This window comes from Chaetodon trifascialis, chromosome 5 (assembly GCF_039877785.1).
Source record: "Chaetodon trifascialis isolate fChaTrf1 chromosome 5, fChaTrf1.hap1, whole genome shotgun sequence".
Classification (NCBI taxonomy): domain Eukaryota; kingdom Metazoa; phylum Chordata; class Actinopteri; order Chaetodontiformes; family Chaetodontidae; genus Chaetodon; species Chaetodon trifascialis.
This window is the reverse complement of record NC_092060.1, coordinates 9,921,688-9,940,237: the sequence shown is the minus strand read 5'-3', so window position 1 is coordinate 9,940,237 and position 18,550 is coordinate 9,921,688. Positions and strand designations below refer to the sequence as shown.

Here is an 18,550-nt window from a genome sequence, read left to right as displayed (position 1 = left end):
CACTGATACACAATGTTCACTTTGTTTGGCAGGGCACAATAAACAGGTCCTTGTGACACTTTCAGTTTACTTGTGGTTGGTGTTTTCACTCCTATACACCATCACAACATACACTCAATGGGTTATTAGAGGGCTCAAACGTCCAGTCATCTTATTACCTTTAATACCTGACGGAGCTTATGATAAGAAAACATGTCTGCTTTTCTAAAATAAAACTAAGGACTTTTTAGATATCCAGTTAACGCTATAATGACTGCAGTAGTAGTCTGTCACGCGTATTTTTCATCAACTACTGTTTTCCTTTTCGCTTAGTTCCAGTTCACCGTTACATCTGTGTGTACCACTGAAACCTGTCCGGCGGAAGTCGCGTTCACGGGCTTGTCACAAAAGAAATGGCGAGCGGTATCGGCAGTGAGTAACATTTCCCTGCTTTTTCTCCATTTTTTTCGTGCTTTAATGGCAAAAACAACCAGCGAACAAACTCCAAACATTGCAGTTCATTCAATTGGAGCCAGTTGCGTGATAAAACGCTAACGTTGCAGAGTGTAGCCGTGTGTGTCTCATGAATGTGTCCCCCGTAATCATCATGACTAAGCTAACGCTAATATTTTGATATTAGATAACGCTAAGTGTATATTATTGTCTGTAGAACCATGGGCTGTAACTATGTTTCATTATCGTTCTCCTGCGCTTGTAAGAAAAACAAGGAATGCTATAATAAATCCTAAAGCCATCCTATAAACACCATACAAGCTAGTCAGTTAGTGTCAACAATGTAGCTAACTGCAGCTAGCTAGCTAACTTTGATAAACAAAAACGTTAGCCAGCCAGCCATCGCGGCTGCGGTCGGCTTTTATATTTTGATGTTAACATCATTAATGCATTACAGACCGCATGGATTATTTGGGTCATATGAGACTGTCATATACAGTGTTACTATAAAGAAGTTGCCCCGGGAAAAAAAAAAAAAAAAACAAAACAAAACAGCTCCTCAACCTGGGACGGCAGTGAGTTAACGTAGACTCTGGAATTTAAGACGAACTGATTTACCAGCTCTGGCAGAGGCAGACTGTAACTCACTGTCTTGTCATTTTAACCTTGCTGTGTGTTTTGTGCTGTTTGCACATTTGGCCAAGTACGTGTAACATTATTTCATGACAGAATGAAACTGAACTAAGCAGTTGAAGGGCTCTGCCGAAAATGCAGTGACTTCTCAGTGTTTAAGCTAAATGGTCCAAACTTATTTGTTCTGCGATTGAGGTTTGTCACTATCATGAGTGGACTTTTGTTTCTCATTGTTTGCGCCCTGAAGTCTATCATTTTATTAAGCTAATGACAAGCCAGGAGCTGCCAAGAAGACCAGGACATGAAGTCATTTCTCTGTGTGTTTGAACTTTTTCCACAGAACACAAGATACTGAATGTGGGGCCAACGGAGCCCTGGTCAGTCAGGGAGAAACTGTGCCTGGCCTCCTCTGTCATGAGGAGCGGCGACCAAAACTGGTAAAAAGAAAACCATCTCAACAATTCAGTCAATGGGACAGGAAAGCTACAGTCAGCTGAGCATCTAACTGACTGTCTCTATTACCTGTCTGTTTTAGTTATTCTTTGAACATAAGTGGTTGTACAACACAATGGCTTACACCATATTATTAGCTGTTTCTTTTCAGTGTTAGCCACTAGTTCTCTCACACCTTTTTTTGACTAAAGGGATGAATAGTACTGTCCAGAAAATATTTAACTTACCCGAATTGATAAGTACAGGTGTATCTCGCCCTAATGTCTGATATTTAATATCAGTAACCACTAAAACATCTTAAAAAGATTAAGTATCTTTTACATTAAAGTGTATAAAAAGATGCCGTATACACAAACTTTGTACTGCAAATAAATCAGCCCAAGTATCTTGGAACACCTTACACTTGAATAAAAGTAATCTTTCCACATTAACAAGGAAGAGTGTCAAACCATCAGTGCATACCTGAACTTACTTCATGTCAGAGGCAGGCTGAATGTTTTTCTCTTTAAAACTGAGCATATTAGCTCACATACCTTAGCTGTCCATTCTTTAGGACTTTTAAGTGCTTTAAAAAGGCAACTGGACTTGCTTGAGGCCCTAGAAAACATTTTGCCTCTCACCCAAGAGGCTTCTTCAGTTCTTTAGCCTTTTTAAAAGCACTTAGATGACCTGGATGAATCTTCACAGACAGTCTTGAGGACACAGTGCAAATCTCAGTTCTTAGTCACCACTAGATGTCAGACTTGGGCAAATTAATGTGTCTCAATGGTGACAGGTAGGATCATCTGCTTCTTGATTGTCACAGTCATGTACAGCATGACAGCATGTGACAGTCATTAAGCATCTTGTAGGAGAGGACCAATACCAACAGGACTATTTTTTAACACAATGTACCACTTGTTCTAATACTTTATACACTTTATTGATGCTGCTGTATATTGGAATTTCCCCTCGTGGGACTAATAAAGGAATATTGAATTGAATTGAATTGAATTGAATTGAACCCTTTCAAAAGTTAATTGAAATAAGAATGTAGGAGCAGACAGAAATTGATCATTGCTGCATCCCTTTGGCAGCTGTTGTGCCATACTTCTTCTACCTGTCTCCATTTGGCCCTAACTTGAATGAAATGTCTTGAGTTACCACATGCATTTATTTTCAGATTGTATACTCAGTATATCTGTTTATTCTGAGGAATTTCTCTCTGTCTTCCAGGGTGTCTGTAAGTAGAGCCATCAAGCCTTTCTCAGAGCCTGGCCGTCCACCTGACTGGTTCTCACAGAAGGTGAGAAAGCTGCAAACCTACACAGCATTTTCTCCATTTGTTTTTTTGAGCAGATCATTATCCTGAGCCCTTCTCAGGCCGTGCCTCAGGATAACAAATGTTCTCTTTGTTTCTCAGCACTGTGCCTCACAGTACTCCGAGCTGCTCGAGGCCACAGAAGCCCCGAAGTCAGTATTATACAGAGAGTGACACACACCTATTACATGCAGAATTACAATTATGTGTTGTTGCTTTTTTGTGATTTGACTTCAAGTGTTTGTGTCCTCTGTTGCAGGCGCAAGCGTGGCGAGAAGGGTGAGGTCGTTGAAACCATTGAAGATGTGATTGTTCGTAGGCTAACCACTGAGAGGATAGAGGAACTGAAAAAACTAATCCGAGACACACAAGAACAGTACAGGTACATACCCACTTATAAGAGGGCCACTTCAAAGTCAATTTAGGATTGTGAGACATGAGTCTTAACCCTCCTGTGCTTTCTATCCTGACAGGAAGTTGAAGAAGGAGGTGGATCTCATACAGACAGGTCACATGGACTCGCACCTGAAGGAGCTGTGGACAGAGATCACAATGTAAGACTCTTCTTCTGTTTAATACTAATTCTTCTGTATTATGTCTTACTAAATAAATAGTAAGTGACCAATAAATACATCCAATCGACCAATCCTAGCGTCTGCTGTATATATATTATATTGTACTACAGTCTCACAATGCAAAGCATAGAGTTATATACAGTAGATGCAAAAATTACTGAATGTGACTCAATGCATGTCAGCGATGAGACAAAGAGACAATGACTCATAAGTGACAGCTGTTTTTCCAAAGCAGGAGAAGAGGGTTCAGCCAGTTGGTTCTGCAGTTCATACCTGCAGCCTTTCTGCCATCCTGTATAGCAAGTTAATTGTTAAACTGTGTGATTTTCCCACCTCAGAAAGAAGAAGCAGGATGAAGAGGAAGCAGAACAGAAGAGGAAAGCCACAGAGACAGCATACCAAGGTAGGTTCAGTCTGCACACTGTTTGCGTACGTCATTGTTCTTAAGGAACATCATGTGGTCTTTTATTGTGAACGTCATACTTGGTATGAATGGCATATTGAAAATGGGTGCATGTAGACATAACACCGCAACCAACAAAGAAGATGTGGTATAACAAGGTTTTTACCTTTTGTGGGGGATATCCAAGTCTAAATCCAACAAATGTGCAACTACTAGCATACTTTCTTTGAGGTTTTGTTTTTATTTGCTTAATTGCTAAGACACAGGATTGTTTCTCTGACATGCTTGTCTTGGAATGACAATTCTATCACATGGTGCCCTGCTCATGGCTTCTGTGCTGCAGTTTTTTCTTATTCCTTAAACATAGTTCACTGAGAAAGCAAACTGATTCTCTCTCTCTCTCTCTCTCTCTCTCTCTCTCTCTCTCTCTCTCTCTCTCTCTCTCTCTCTCTCTCTCTCTCTCTCTCTCTCTCTCACCCCCTCTGACCTTCTCTCTCCATCACAGCTCGTCAGGCGGTGAAAAACACACCTAAGCGTCTGCCCAGTGTAACTGTACGCTCCCCCCTGGGTGCCAGCCCCCCCACCATGGACTCTCAGGCAGACTCCTCAGTTTCCACACCACCCATGGACACAGGAGGTGTTGCCACTGATGACACCACCACCCACTCAGTTGTAAGAACATGATCATATAGAACTGTGTTTGTCTAATATAGTCAGCACTGATAAGGTACCACGAGAACACTACCAATACTGAGAGAAAAATATCTTAAAGAAGGTTTTCTTGGTTGAAATCAGGTCTGTGGACTCCACAATAGTGTTTTTCTGTACCTACAACTTGTTTTTTGTCTCATCATGAATCAGTTGAGAAGATTCTGTCACATTATGGTGTTTTTGGCAAGCCCTGCTCCATCTGGAAGGAAATAGTTGAGATATTGCAACTCACTGTGCCAACCACCCTCACTGACTCTCTGCTGCCTCTGCCAGGCCCAGGGGGTCGGAGTGTTTCTACCAGCGACAGATGCTCCAGGCCCAGGGCCCAAAGATGGAGGCCTGGCTGCTCTAGTAGATGATTCACCACAGAAGAGGCTCCTAGCCCAGAAGGCCACGCCACCACCCTCACCTCTCCTGTCAGAACTTCTGAAGAAAGGCAATCTTATCTCGGCCAGCCCCCGCCTGGTGAGAGCCAGTTGAGCTTGGATCCAATATAAGAATGCCAGGACTTTAAAATGATTTAAGAAGTCAATCAAACAGCCCAAACTAATTACAGTTTTCTAATTTAATGTCAGTTGATCTTTTGTTGGTCTAAAAGTCACATCCATAATGGATTAAAACCTAATTTTTGATTCTTCTCTCATTTATTAATGTCAGGTTGGAGAGGGAGACTCTACTGGAAGCCTCACCAATGGAGTACAGACAGCCACTGCAGTCACTGCCTTACCACCTGGTCATGAGGTCATCACAGGTAAATATTCTTTGTGGAACTGTTAGTTCATGCACACAAATGCACACCTTTGCTGTTTCTTACTACATGTGATGGTGCATGTTTTTATTGTGTTCTTATTCACTCCTCTGTGTGTTTGCAGAGGGTGAAGCAGAAGCTGCAGTGAAGGCAGAGCTCGCTGAGGAGACGGGATTGGTAGAAGAAGATCTTGTAGCCGTCTCTTACATGGGAGACGAGTTGGATCTGGAGACAGTAGGAGACATCATTGCCATCATAGAGGAGAAGGTACACACTTCACATCATGTATTAATGAGTAAAACACATTGAAGCACCAGACTTGTGTATTCTTATTTTGTTTGTTTAACAAGAACTCCTTATTTGGTGACCTTCGGAGTGTTTTGTTTTCCTTTTTACACCTGTAGAGATGTATGAAATTCACTCAATCAGTCTTTCAGGTGCCTGCCAGTTTTCAGCACATAATAATCAGTCTTTTTTCACTCCTCTTGTCTTGGTCGTTCTCTCCCTCTCACCCAGGTCGATGACTCTGTGGAGGCTTTGGACGCAGCAGCAGTGGAAGCAGCTCTATCTCTGTGTGAGGAGGCCGTCTCAGAAGGACACACCCTCCCTGGCCCCTGGGAGACCCAGGAGCTGAAGGCTTCAGACCCAGCTCCCACAGCCCAAGACTCTGATCCTGCACAGGAGCCTCAGGATGTGGCCGCAATGTCCACCCTGATCCCTGCAGGCATAGAGACCCAAAGTCAACCAGAAACTAAAAGAGAAGAACAGCTCAAGGGAAACTGTGAGGGACCTGAGGTGACAGGAAGCGATGTCACGTCTTCTGTCACCTCTGATGACGGTGCAACAGGAAGTGAGGTTACGGAGGAGGGGGCGGCAGGGAAGGAGGCCACTGAAGCAACGGTCAAAAGTGAAGGAGAGGAATGGAGCCAGCCAGAGCCCAACCTGCCTTGCCTCGGTGGGTGATGTAGTTCTGTAGGCACACACACAGAAATCAGGACTTCACATTCACCCTTCTCATTTTTGTTCCACAGACTCTGAGGACAGCTCTGTGTCTGGGAAAGAGTCCAAGGTAACACTTGTGCACACTTACGCACATGCACAACCTTTGTCAAACACAGTCAGTTTATAATGTGTGTGTTCTTCATTCTAGGAGGTGAAGGAGGAGGAGGCGGGGAGTGAGGGCGACCCAGAGGAAGGGATGGAGCTGAAGGAGGAATGCGGTGAGGGGGAGGGTCCCTATCTGTCGGAAGTGGAGCGAGCAGCCAGTGAGAGTGAAGATGGTTATGGCCCGCCCTCTCAGCGCTACACAGCTGATTCCCTGGCCAGCAGCCCGGCCTCGTCTTCTCAGCTGTAGGTGTCCACATGTGTTGATGCTTCCAGAAAAGATGATTGTGTCATGATAACTATTTTTATCGATTTGGTTCGATGGAATGGTTAAGTGGCTTGTGTGCGTCAGGGGCCATGTCCGGGAGTAACCCCTGCCCTTACCTCAACAAAACATTTCACCAGAAACGCTGTTTTAAAAGTAGATGAAGCTGAGCTGGCTGAGTATTCCTGTCATGGCCTCTGAATCAGATTAAGAGTCAGTTTCTCTGAGCTAAGCAGTGTTTGCCTGCTGACAAAGAATTCTAACAATATGTGCTTTTGTCACTCTGCCACTTGTGATTTCTCTTCTCCTTCCTGTTTCCATTCACCGCTGACTTCACAATCCTCTCTTTGTTCCCGCTGTGTCTTCACTTCTCTTTCTCCTCCTCCTCCTGCTCTGCATCAGATCTACATGTGGTGAGGACCAGGAGGCAGTCCAGGCCCAGAAAATCTGGAAGAAAGCCATCATGCTGGTGTGGAGAGCCGCTGCCAACCACAGGTGGAGCATCTTGGAATGCCTCAACTCAAAAGTCTTTGTTTGTTGACCAAAATGCTTGTGCAGTGCCTCTCAGTCAGTCTCAGAAAGTTTTTTAGTCCCTCAGTTTTTAATAGCTTTATTTGAAAGATTCTTGGCCTGAACAAGAGCATCTCCCTCCAACAGTTAAAGGGTTACTGAATTGATGTTTCTCTCAGGTATGCCAGTGTCTTCCTACAGCCCGTGTCAGACGACATTGCGCCTGGCTACCACAGCATCGTACACAGGTAAGAATACACAAACACATGCTCTCACTTGCTTCTTTAGTCATTTTCATGTGCATACACACATTCTGTGAGCAATGTATTCTGACACACGCTTCATAGAATCTGAAACTCCTAAATTCTCCATTGCAGCAAATCGAAATGAGCAGTGTTAAATAATGTTGTTTGTGTTAAACACTCAAAAATAAATGCATCTCCCTCTCCACTGCTGCTCCAGACCCATGGACTTGTCGGCGATAAAGAAGAACATCGAGTCCGGTGTGATCCGTACAACGGCGGAGTTCCAGCGCGACATCATGCTGATGTTTCAGAACGCCGTCATGTACAACTCTTCGGACCACGACGTGTACCACATGGCGCTGGAGATGCAGCGTGATGTCCTGGAGCACGTCCAGCAGTTCCTGGCCACCCAGCTCATCATGCAGACCTCAGAGAGTGCCATCTCCGCCAAGAGCCTCCGCGGCAGGGAGGGAAATCGTAAGCCAGGAGAGCCAGCTGAGAAGGTGGGTTGGGCGACTTGTTGGGGGTCATAGTGTCAAACAAATCCGATTATGATAAACCTCCACATCCCAAAAAAATCACTGATGTTTGAAACTCAACTGGAAATTGTGTCGAGTTTCAAAATATCAACAGCGAGCAGGGAAATAATTTTGGGATGTGCAAGTTGTGTAACAAAATCTTGGAGTCTCACTTTGAAGCCCGGACCAGCCGTGATGCACCCTCTCAGAGTTATCATACAACAAATGCATGAAAATACATAAATATGCAATATGAAAAGAAAAACCCCACCCAGTGACAAAGTTGTTACATCGCAGATTCTTACTGAAAATGTTGTGGACAGGTTAGTGATGGTTTGCGAAAAGAAACAAATTTTGTGTAAAGTCATGAATGGATATGTTACGGAGTGACTCTTGTCACTTGTTGCCATAGTTGTCGACTCAAGTCACAAATTTGTTGAATTGCCCGTACAGTCATTATGGTTCTCATATTTTTTTTTTAAGTATGTCTTGTGGATCAAGAGCACCAGCATATTATAAATTCAGGGCCTTTGCATTGACTTGGCTATGGTTAAAGACTACTTTTTGCTTTATCACTTAGTTTGTATATGTGATATATGTAAGTGTGTTTGTTTCCTTTCATCAGTTTGCTAACGTAAATAAATCTAAATTGAATGGCCTCAAATTATAGTAAGAGTAACTATTTCACTCTCTGCTCTGCAAAACATTTGCCGTCAAAGAAATCTCTCAACTTTTGGCATTTTACTTGGCATGACATCACACTTAACAATATAGTTTACCACAACTCAGCTGAACCTTTACTGGTTTTGTATGTATGAATTTAAAGAACCTCAATCCAACTTTTTGGAGCTTAACACTTATCATTTGGCTAATTGTGTGAGCTTAATACAGCCAAATCATTCTACAATAATTCCTCCTGTGTAGCCTCCTGTCACTGTAATATATTCTAAAATGTGAAGAAGCAGAGCCAGTGATGCCGAGGACACTATGAATGATTTCGTTATCAGCAAGCTAACAAGTGTGCCAGTTATATGTAATATATGTGCATTCACATCAGCGTCATACAAGTCAGACATGCATACATTGTTGTATCCATGAGACACTTGGGGCCCATTTACACCTGGTATTAAAATGTGATCTGTATCTGGACACGTTGTCCAGAAAAGGAAAAACGCATGCTAGTGCAAGGTGTAAATGTGTTGTGATTGGACTGTAAGTGGATCTGCTGGACCACATCTGGAGGCAGTCTGGCTCACAATGTGTTCATATCTTAGGGAGAGGATGAATGCAGTCCATCAAACTTGCTGGCATTCATACACAACAGAACATTGACACAGATATTTGTTGTTAGCTAACATAAAATGTAGGTTGTTCAAGTCTAGAAAGCAAGCGAGGCGGCCAAAATGCCTGTAATAAGTCTACTGATGATACTGTTCCATGGAAGTGCCAGAGGAGGCATTATTCAACAGAATAGCTTGAAAAGTCAAAGCAGTGTGGGTGGGAAATAAATGACATACAGTAAGAAATAAGTGTGTGTGACAGTGTATGTTGCACTCATCTGTGCAGCTGTGGCCGACACGCTGGCACTGCAACACACCAGAACAAACTGACAATACGAGGAGAGGAGTGACTTCATGTATTCACGTATTTGTAGTCTGGAGCTGCTGCCAACTCAAATCACTCACACAGGTTTTGCTCTGGAGGACAGAGACTTGACATTAATGAGAATAAGGGGAATGCACTAAAGTACCAGGTGTAAGTGCAAAGGCAAGATCAGCTATCAGTTATCCAGACAACATATTTGGAGAAACAGATCCCATGTTAATACCAGGTGTAAATGGGGTGATGGAGACATCTGGTCCACTCTGTGCAGTTGTCTGTCACGAAGTCATTCCTATTTTCCCAGGGTCCTCTGTGGGTCCTATGTTCCCCAGATTCATCTGGCATATGATGGGAAGAGGACAGAGAGTCCTGTGTTCCCCAGTTCTACGTATGTGCACTCCCACGGTCGCGTGTTCCCAGGTTTAGGGTTTGGATTTTGACCCAAACACAATCAGAGGTGTGTGTTAACAGAATATTGAACTGGAGGACATAGGACCCCGGGGACAAACAGTAGATCCACTCCTGTCTCCCACCAGGTCCACCCTCCTCTGCGCTCGCTGCAGTATGTTTCCGTAGAATAACTCCTGGTCTTGACTTCCCAGCTGATTCATGTCCTGCATGTTGGCTGCACCTTTCCTCACTAACTTCTGTCTGTCTGTGTCTGCCTGTCACTGACTTAACTGTTCGTCTGCTGTCATCTACAACGACTATTTGCCATTGTGTGTGTGTTACTTTGTCTTAACTGTGTGGATGTGGGAATAGTGACTGTGTGTCTGACAAGGGTTCCTGTTGTTCATGGCATTTTTGAAGTATCATGGAACTTAGAAATGTCAGTTCCAGGTGGGGAATTTGCAGATTTTCCCTGCAAAGTCCAAACGTATGGGTGAATTTTGCAAATGGTTTACTTTACAAAATATATGAGACAAAATGCTCCAGAAATGACTGATGTGTTTTAATCTTTGTTCAGCTGTTCTCTGCAGCTCAGACAAGCGGAGATGAGATGAGGCTGTCGCACGCTTTTTAGAACTTAGCTGAACTATATCAAAAAACAACACTTGTATTTCATGAAAGTGCTACGACTGGATAAAAGTCATGCTGTTTTTCACAGGGGCCAAGATGGGACGTGTGTGTCTGTGTGCGTGTGTGAGCTACATGTTCGAGTGTATGAGAGTGAGCTTGCTTGCTTGTGTATGCGCCCGATCGTCTCTTGTGTGTTTATCTACGTCGGTGTATCTGTCTGTTTATATTAATGTCACTATTTTCTGTCTGCGTATGTGTGTGTCTGTGGGAGTCTGTCTTTGCGAGGTGTGCGTATGTGTCAGTGTCCGTGCCGTGCAGCGGTCGAATGGATGCTCGTTCCTCGGCGCGCTTCTGTGTTTGACGCAGACTTGTATGAAACTTGCTTTCTCACGCACATGTGTGTGTTTTCTCTCTCTTTCTCACTCCAATGTTTGTCCTCCTACAGGACAGTGTCCCAATGGCCTCTCCTGCTTTCCTTCTCTCTCTCTTTGTAAGTATTCAGGTTCTCCCTCAGATTTCACCAGAACCAGGCCTCGCTCCGCACATGCTTGCCTCAACGCACGTGCACACACACACGCGCACACACACACACACACACACACACACACACACACACACACACACACACACACACACACACACCTGTCTTTACCTCTCATTGCTTTTCTTTCTCTCAGTTCAGTTCAGGTTAAGTGTTATTAAAGGAAGCAGAACAGTTCTGCAAAGTAACTGCAAATAGTTCTGTCATTTCATTGTGCTTCCTGACATGGTATCACTTGAACGTTTTTGGTAATTCCAACATGAAAGCAGCTGTTTTCAAAACTTACAATTAAAAATGATTGCCTTAAAATTAACAAAAGTCAACTTGCCAGCTTTACACTTTACACGCTTTGCATTTTTTTCTTTTGCAAGAGCATGAAACAAAGCTAGACCGAGCTAACTGAGAAAGCTAGACTGATTAATCAGCCAAATCGATATGATGGCCCGTATCAGCTAATTGCAGATATATTGGTATCAGTGAATTATACCCAATAAGTAACCATAAATTGCTGGACAGATATGCCAAACTAGGTCTGAGGTCATGTATAAACGGTGTCACGGCTTCATAGTTTCTCCACCAGAAAGCACTGACAGTTTAATTAAAAAAATACAAAACAAATCTAAAGGAACCAGATCAAGATTGTCTAGGTTTTCCATGTAAAAAAAGGAAAAGCAAATAAATAAAAAAAAAATACTCCCAACGATCGATAATCCAGTATCAGTCTTGCTCTACGTATGAGCGCAATGCAGTTGCATACACCACAACTGTTAAAATGATCAAACTGCAAATCTTCAACATGATGTCTAAAATACTTTCTTTTCAAGTCAAAGTTAATAAGATTTAAAGTGTCAGCAAACAATGTAACAGAGTATTATTTCTGAAGAGTTTTAACACTCTTTGATACATTGGTTTACAGGAGCAATATAATACCCTCACAACTGCCTTCAGACTCAGATTCAGATGTTACTACTTCCTGATTGGTCCTCACGAGTATTTGACATCACTGAGCCAGGGCACCTCAAACCAGTGAGAAGAAGTTAGACAAAACTTTGGACTGTTTGTGTAACACGTGTTTCTTTTTCCCGTCCATGGAAACGAGCTATCTCGTCAGTTATGTTTTACAACACTTGATGATAATGGCCTCCAACCATTAAGGCATAAACGTTGGTATCAAGTACTCAGTAGCAATGAAGAAAAAAACAAAAAAATAAAAATACACCCTCAGTTCCCAGCAGCACTCAGCTCTATAGATGTGTGATATGGACAATAATTAAAGTGCCTCTGAGTCTTTCTCTCTGACACACAGACACACACATCTCTGAACACACTGTCTTTGTCACCCTCATAAACTTTAAGTTCTGTATTCTGTAACACAATATTCTCCCCGTACAAACACACACACACACACACACACACACACACACACACACACACACAGAGGCTCCAGTATAACCTTTCATCACCCAAGCTTCCGTCGACCTTCGGTTAATGACCCCATGCCGGTTTCCTGTGTTTTTCTGTTTTCGTGCAGTTGTCTGTGTCTCTTCATGTTCTAATTTTCTTTTCTCCTTCTTTTCTTTTGAAATCGTCCTATTTTTGATCATCTTTTTTTATGTTCTTCATTTGGGGAGGAAGCCTTCCGAGGTGGACTGTGCTGTGTTTTTTTTGTGCGGAGCTCAGTCGCGTGAGGTGGCCTGCCACAGGGCCTCCCCTCACTCTGTCCAGCTAACCTTTGACCTTTACGCCTTTTGTTAATTGTTGTCTCCCGCTCTCTCTCGTCCTTTCCCCCCCTTTCTCTTTCATCTGTCTCTCTGCTGCAGGATGGAGGCACCAGGGGTCGCCGTAGTGCCATGGAGGCCGACCTCAAAATGAAGAAATAGAGGTTTCAGAGTAGGAGACACTTCGAGAGACAAAGAGCCGCTCCTAGAATCGGAGAAGGTGGAGCTGAATACTTACTGGTCACCTTGGTTGTTTTCTAAAGAGGACCGCGCAGTCTCTGTGTGCCTGGCGTATGTATGTGTATACATATACACACTTATTCATCTGTGCTTTGGTGTAGACGAGAGTATATGTGAAAGGGCGTGCCCGTCAGAGTGTGTGTGTGTGTGTGTGTGTGTGTGTGTGTGTGTGTGTGTGTGTGTGTGTGTGTGTGTGCGTGCGTGCGTGCGTGCGTGCGTGCGTGCGTGCGTGCGTGCGTGCGTGCGTGCGTGCGTGCGTGCGTGTGTGCGTGTGTGTGTGAGAGAGAGAGCTGCATCGAGGTTCCTCTTGTCCAGTTCATATGATTGGTTAATGTGCAGCGCCGTGGGGATGTTACTCCAGGCCAAACAAGTCAGAGCACCTCTTTGCCCAAGAATCATTTCACCAGCGCAGGTAGTTGTTCATCATTTCCCTCTGCAGGGGAGGAACAGCAAAGAGAAAGAAAACATTGTCACCAGCAACAGTTTGTTTGGAATCAAATCACAGAGGGCAGGAGGAGTCCTACTTGTCAGATTTGCTCATGTTAAGTCATGGATGCATTGATACTGGTCCTGCATGTGCAAGTCAATCAAGATCAGTCTGTACGTTTGATTACTGCTAAAATATTCTCAGACTCATATAAAGGCTGTTAGAGATCAAAACAACTGGATTTTCTGCCTTTTTTGATAAATGTAAGAAAAGATGGCTGTCTTCCTGAAGAAGAACTGATGGAGTCACCAAACTGGCGGCTTTTTTCAGTTGTGCTTTGTAATGGATGAGAATGCCCCTCTGTGTCGTCCGTGTTTCAGCCCATTAATTGCAAATTGCATTTACATTTCTGCTGACCGTTTTCCAAAGCACAAGTTTTTTTTTAGGTTAATCGCCTGCTTTCAAACAGTCCCTAAGCTTCCATTACAGTCAAGAAACTGTAAAATTCAACTTGTGAAATCGACCTGGTAACTAGCTGAGATGTGAACGTTGCTGCAGTGTCAACAGTGTGATGCCTTTTGTTGCAGTTGTATCAACAGTGTGGTACGGCCGTTATAAGCAGGACCCATTTTCTAATTTGGTGTTGCATTCAAGTGTCAGACAACTAATCAAGTATGTTTTCCAAGTCCAGATAGATAGATAGTCTAAGCTAGATATCATGGAAGTGCTTTTTTGTGCATTTGTAAGGTTTCTGTTCAGGACCAAACTTCTACATTTCAGATTTCAGAGTGTCCTTGAACGCAGAATTTACAAAACAGTTCTTGCAGATAGTTGGCTGTTCTTGATGAATTACCTTAAAGGTCCCTGTCAGTGTTTTGCAACCACAGCTGTACTGGGGGCGTTGCTGAGGCAGTGATTCTGTCTTTATGACATCACAACCTTACAGAAGTCCTGACGGCTTGTTTAAAGGGACAGTTTCTGAATACGGGCTGAGTGCATTTTACAGTGGATTGAGCATTTTGATACTTTCACAGTATTTATATGATGCCCAGACCTGCTTTCTAATCAAAAAAGATACAGAAATCTCACTTTCTATAATATGGAAGCTTTGACCTTAAAATCCACAGCTCTTTTTATTGTTGTACAGAAACCAGTTACTGCCTTTTGAAGGTAGAGCATCCAAAAAAATAATCTAAAATCAACAGTATATTCTTCATAAAATAGTTGGCAGAAATGTAAAATACAGGTGTTTTATTTAGTTTGTTGATGGGCTAAAACATAGTATGTGCAGGTTGTAGGGGTGGGCGGTATACTGGTTTTGTCATGGTCACTCGTGTCACGTTCAGCCAAGACATTGACTTTGCAATACCGTCATTACTGTGATAAATGTTTTAGCATATAGAAAATAGTGTGCTTTACTGTGGCTCCAACAGCATGCAGGTAGAGGGCTACACATATACTCACAGAACTGTAGTTACATCCAGTAACTACTATTCTCACTATAATGCCACTCCAGTAACACAAAGATGTGAAGGTAACATCATGAGCAACAGTCGCAAATTTGTCAGTTGTTGACAACACAAAAGTCTTCATCTACTCCAGCGTCCGAGGAAGTGAAGAGCCAGAGGATTAACTTAAGCCTCATTTGAGGTCAATTAAAAAACCAGAGTATTAGGTTGGATCTGGGGGAAACCGTTTTTTCACATTGCTTTTTGTGTCGTTTCACACTGTCAGATCTAATGTTAGCTCAACACTTCATAATGCAACACAAGCTCAGCTGCCACCTCCGCTGCGTGCCACATCGAGATGTAAATGTACTTGATAGACATGCCCCCTAGTACACTGACTGTTGTACTATACTTGTATTATGTAGTGTGTTATACTATACTTTCGATTTTGTGCAAAATAAACGCTGGTGAGATGTCTAATCCCACCCCTTGTCCAACTGAGAATGAATCACGTTTACTAATTAATTACATTATGGGGCATTTCCAAAACACAGGTGGGCTTACACGTCATATTCAGTCCTATTTGGAGCCAATAGACACATCCATTTTTTCCATAATAGTTTTGTAACGCCATGATATAATACTGTCACCGTTAAAAAAGGAATACCGTGATATAAATTTTAAGTCATATCACCCACCCCTAGAAGATCGTTGTTGCTGAAATAGTACTGATGCATCCCTCTTGCTCACTTCGGGCTGTGCTATGTAAGCAGCATAAGAAACATCTTTGTGTAATGTGTGTTAGATGGGAGTACAACGTTTTGTACTTGTGAGATGGATCATGTAGAGTTTTGTGTTCGAGTAGTACATGTATATGTTCTGTTGTACATTTGTTAAATAAAAAAAATTATTTGATCTAAAGCAAAAATCATTTCAGATTGGTTCATTTGCGGTGGAACTTCAGTTTGTCTGTCGCTTCACAGCATTCACCTCGTCATTTAAAAACACTTCACATGGTAGAAGGATTTCTTTTGCTAAATGACTTCCGGCTTTAGCTTTCTTGGAAATCTTGTGTCACCAGGCTCAGCGCTCTAAATGGGCTCATTGAACTGAACTGTTGTGTAATCATTTACCCTTACTCATAAACAACTCAAGAAGTTGCAAGTCATTAAGCATCTGGTCCCATAAGTGTGTGTGTGTGTGTGTGTGTGTGTGTGTGTGTGTGTGTGTGTAAAAATATTATCAAACCCAAGCACAAGACAAGTAGTTTACATTTTTTTATTTTACAACTGCATAAATAGTAACAAAAGTTCAGCACTCTTCAGGAATGAGACCTGCCCATTCCTGGAAGGAAGTTTTAACGTTTACAGTGTACACTTTTAACATTCAACCGTTCTGTGCAAAATACTGTGGTCACGTTGGCGACAGAGTGGAGGAAAACAAGCAGTTTGACCTCCTGCTCCAAGTTGGACATTCATACATGAAAGAAAGGACAAGCCACTTCCTCAGAGCTCAAATATAACACAGGGAAACTCCAGCGTTTTCCAGTGCAGTCCAGGCCAAACCTTGTGCATGTAGACTAAGATAAAGTTGGAAGCAACGTTCCCACAATAAGAGGTAAACAGTGAAACAGGGCTTTTCATTTTCAACTTCAACCCTAGTTGAAATCATGAATAACAGGGCTGGCAGAGGAGTACAGCTTCCTCTTTACCAGCCGGTACTCTGGTCTCAACTTCAACACTTTGTTGGTATCAAAGAAGTGCATGAGCGGCGGCCAGCCATCCCTCTTGTCAGCCTTGAGGATCACAGACAGTTCAAATGTCGGGGTGACGCTTGGGTCTGGGAAGATGCTCCCCACAGACTTCAGGCCATCTTTGCGCTCCACGTAGACCTTGATGGAGGCACCCCGGAGCCCACAGGGCTCATCAGCGGAGGAGCGCACCACGTCCTGGCCCACCCTGGTGGTCATGTGACAAGGCAGCAGCAGCACCTGGCAGTGAAGGGTGGAAGCTTTGGCCTCGGTCAGACAGCGCTCTATCTGCCGGGTCACATCCTGCTGGAGGAGTCGCTCTTCGTGCTCCAAACCAGCTTCCCAGTCGGACACTGTAGAAACATCAAGATGTAGTGAGTCACAGTCCACATCCCAGTTGACAAGTATCACTGCTGGTATATAATTTGCTTTTTGATAGCCACTGACACCAAAATGTAATTCCAGTGTGTCATCAATAAAGCAAGAGCTTGACCCTTGCTATATTTCAGTTTGTTTCATCATGTGAGAAACGTCTTGCAATACTGCACTAAAGTCCCAGAGTCATCAGAGTAAAAGCTGTGTTTCAGCACGTGAGAGGAGAAGCAGTGAGAGGAGCTCAGCTGATCTCAGACCTGGATCAGTTACATCAGAAACATACTCACCAGGAAGATCAGCTAGTTCATGTGTTCTTCCGTAAAGTGAGAGCTGTCTACAGTCTACTCTGTGTACAAGCGCACTATATTTTAGCGCATTAATATTAAAAACACTGATCGGTCAGTTACGGCTGATAGCGTACATTGACTGTTTAAATGAACAACTTTCTCGCGTTTCTTATTGCCTCTCACTAAAAAAAACTTCATTCAACATTTTTAAAACAACTTACTAGGCGAGTTGTTGTCTCCCTCATCGCAGCTTTCGACGCTCCCCCGCCGGGCTGAAGTCGCCTTCGGGCCCGGGGATGTGAGCTGGGAGAAGTACTTTCCGATCATCTCCACGACACTTTCTTCCTCCGGCATGACGGGCACTCTGTGTCCAAAGAGCAGAGCCGTGGTATACACCATCCTGATTCCCGTTTGTGAAGCTCCGGTGTCTCCTCCGAACGTTTGGTCTGTGTTTTCTCCATGTATTGAGTTAGTCGAGCCGGGCAGTTGTGAGCGAGGACTGCGGAGCTTTTATACCGGAGGGGGCGGCTGGTTGCATCAGCTGAGCGCGCGCACTGTGGGCGGGACCGAGCTGCGCAGTCTAGAACGTTCCTCACGCAACATGTTCGGACATTGCACTGAGGTAGAAGCGGAACTGACACCTGTCACGTAGGGACAGCACACCAGTAGTTCATGTAGTAGAAGAATATTGGAACATAATTAAACTCTAATAACTTTTAAACTTGTACTTTAACTTTTACTGTTTTTCATTTTCCATCATTTGACAAACATTAGCCACCTAGCTTGACTGACGACTAGCAAACGTCCCCAGGAGCGTCAAAACGTCTTGTTAGTAACAAACTGTATCAGAATCAGAAAAAGCTTCATTGCCATGTACGATTTTACATACACGAGGAAGTTGCTTTTGTGAGCTTGGTGCATGACACATCTATTAAAAAGAAGCTATTAAAAAAGTAAAAAAAAAAAATAATAACAGTAAGTAAAAAAATATAACAATAATAGAAAATATAACAATAAGTAGAAAAATCTAACAATATAAATATATATACACAAGTCTGTTTTTTTGTTTTGTTTTTTTAACAGAAGCAGTCTGTTTTTTCAAAAGGAAGTCCAAGCAGAGTGTTAATGTAATGCATAGGGTTATGGTTATGGCCATGTCAATGTGACAAGTACAGTCAGAGGTGGAGTGTGAAGAGTGTCAGGGGGGTTCCGGGCCTTGTTAATAAGGCTGACAGCAGACGGGAA

General features: G+C 43.1%; 2 protein-coding genes across 3 annotated transcripts; one reads left to right on the top strand and one right to left on the bottom strand.

Moving 5' to 3' along the window:
• Positions 1-337: 337 nt before the first annotated feature.
• brd8b (bromodomain containing 8b) lies at positions 338-15,816 on the top strand. Of its 2 annotated transcripts, XM_070962670.1 has the most exons (19): positions 350-411; positions 1,406-1,502; positions 2,734-2,803; positions 2,921-2,970; positions 3,078-3,200; positions 3,292-3,372; positions 3,732-3,796; positions 4,302-4,468; positions 4,781-4,972; positions 5,165-5,258; positions 5,380-5,522; positions 5,772-6,210; positions 6,287-6,324; positions 6,406-6,605; positions 7,027-7,119; positions 7,314-7,382; positions 7,597-7,882; positions 10,965-11,009; positions 12,881-15,816. In XM_070962670.1, the coding sequence occupies exons 1-19, from the start codon at positions 393-395 to the stop codon at positions 12,938-12,940; spliced, it is 2,331 nt and encodes a 776-aa protein (XP_070818771.1). In that variant the 5' UTR covers positions 350-392; the 3' UTR covers positions 12,941-15,816. The 2 variants fall into 2 exon arrangements, with proteins under 2 accessions (XP_070818772.1, XP_070818771.1); XM_070962671.1 differs by lacking the exon at positions 10,965-11,009 and having other exon boundaries at positions 338-411; positions 12,881-15,810.
• A 362-nt stretch (positions 15,817-16,178) lies between these two features.
• On the bottom strand, positions 16,179-17,806 carry LOC139331404 (DNA damage-inducible transcript 4-like protein). The gene is made up of 2 exons (XM_070962865.1): positions 17,527-17,806; positions 16,179-16,996 (listed from the first exon to the last, which is right to left on the bottom strand). The coding sequence occupies exons 1-2, from the start codon at positions 17,702-17,704 to the stop codon at positions 16,551-16,553; spliced, it is 624 nt and encodes a 207-aa protein (XP_070818966.1). The 5' UTR covers positions 17,705-17,806; the 3' UTR covers positions 16,179-16,550.
• Positions 17,807-18,550: the final 744 nt, after the last annotated feature.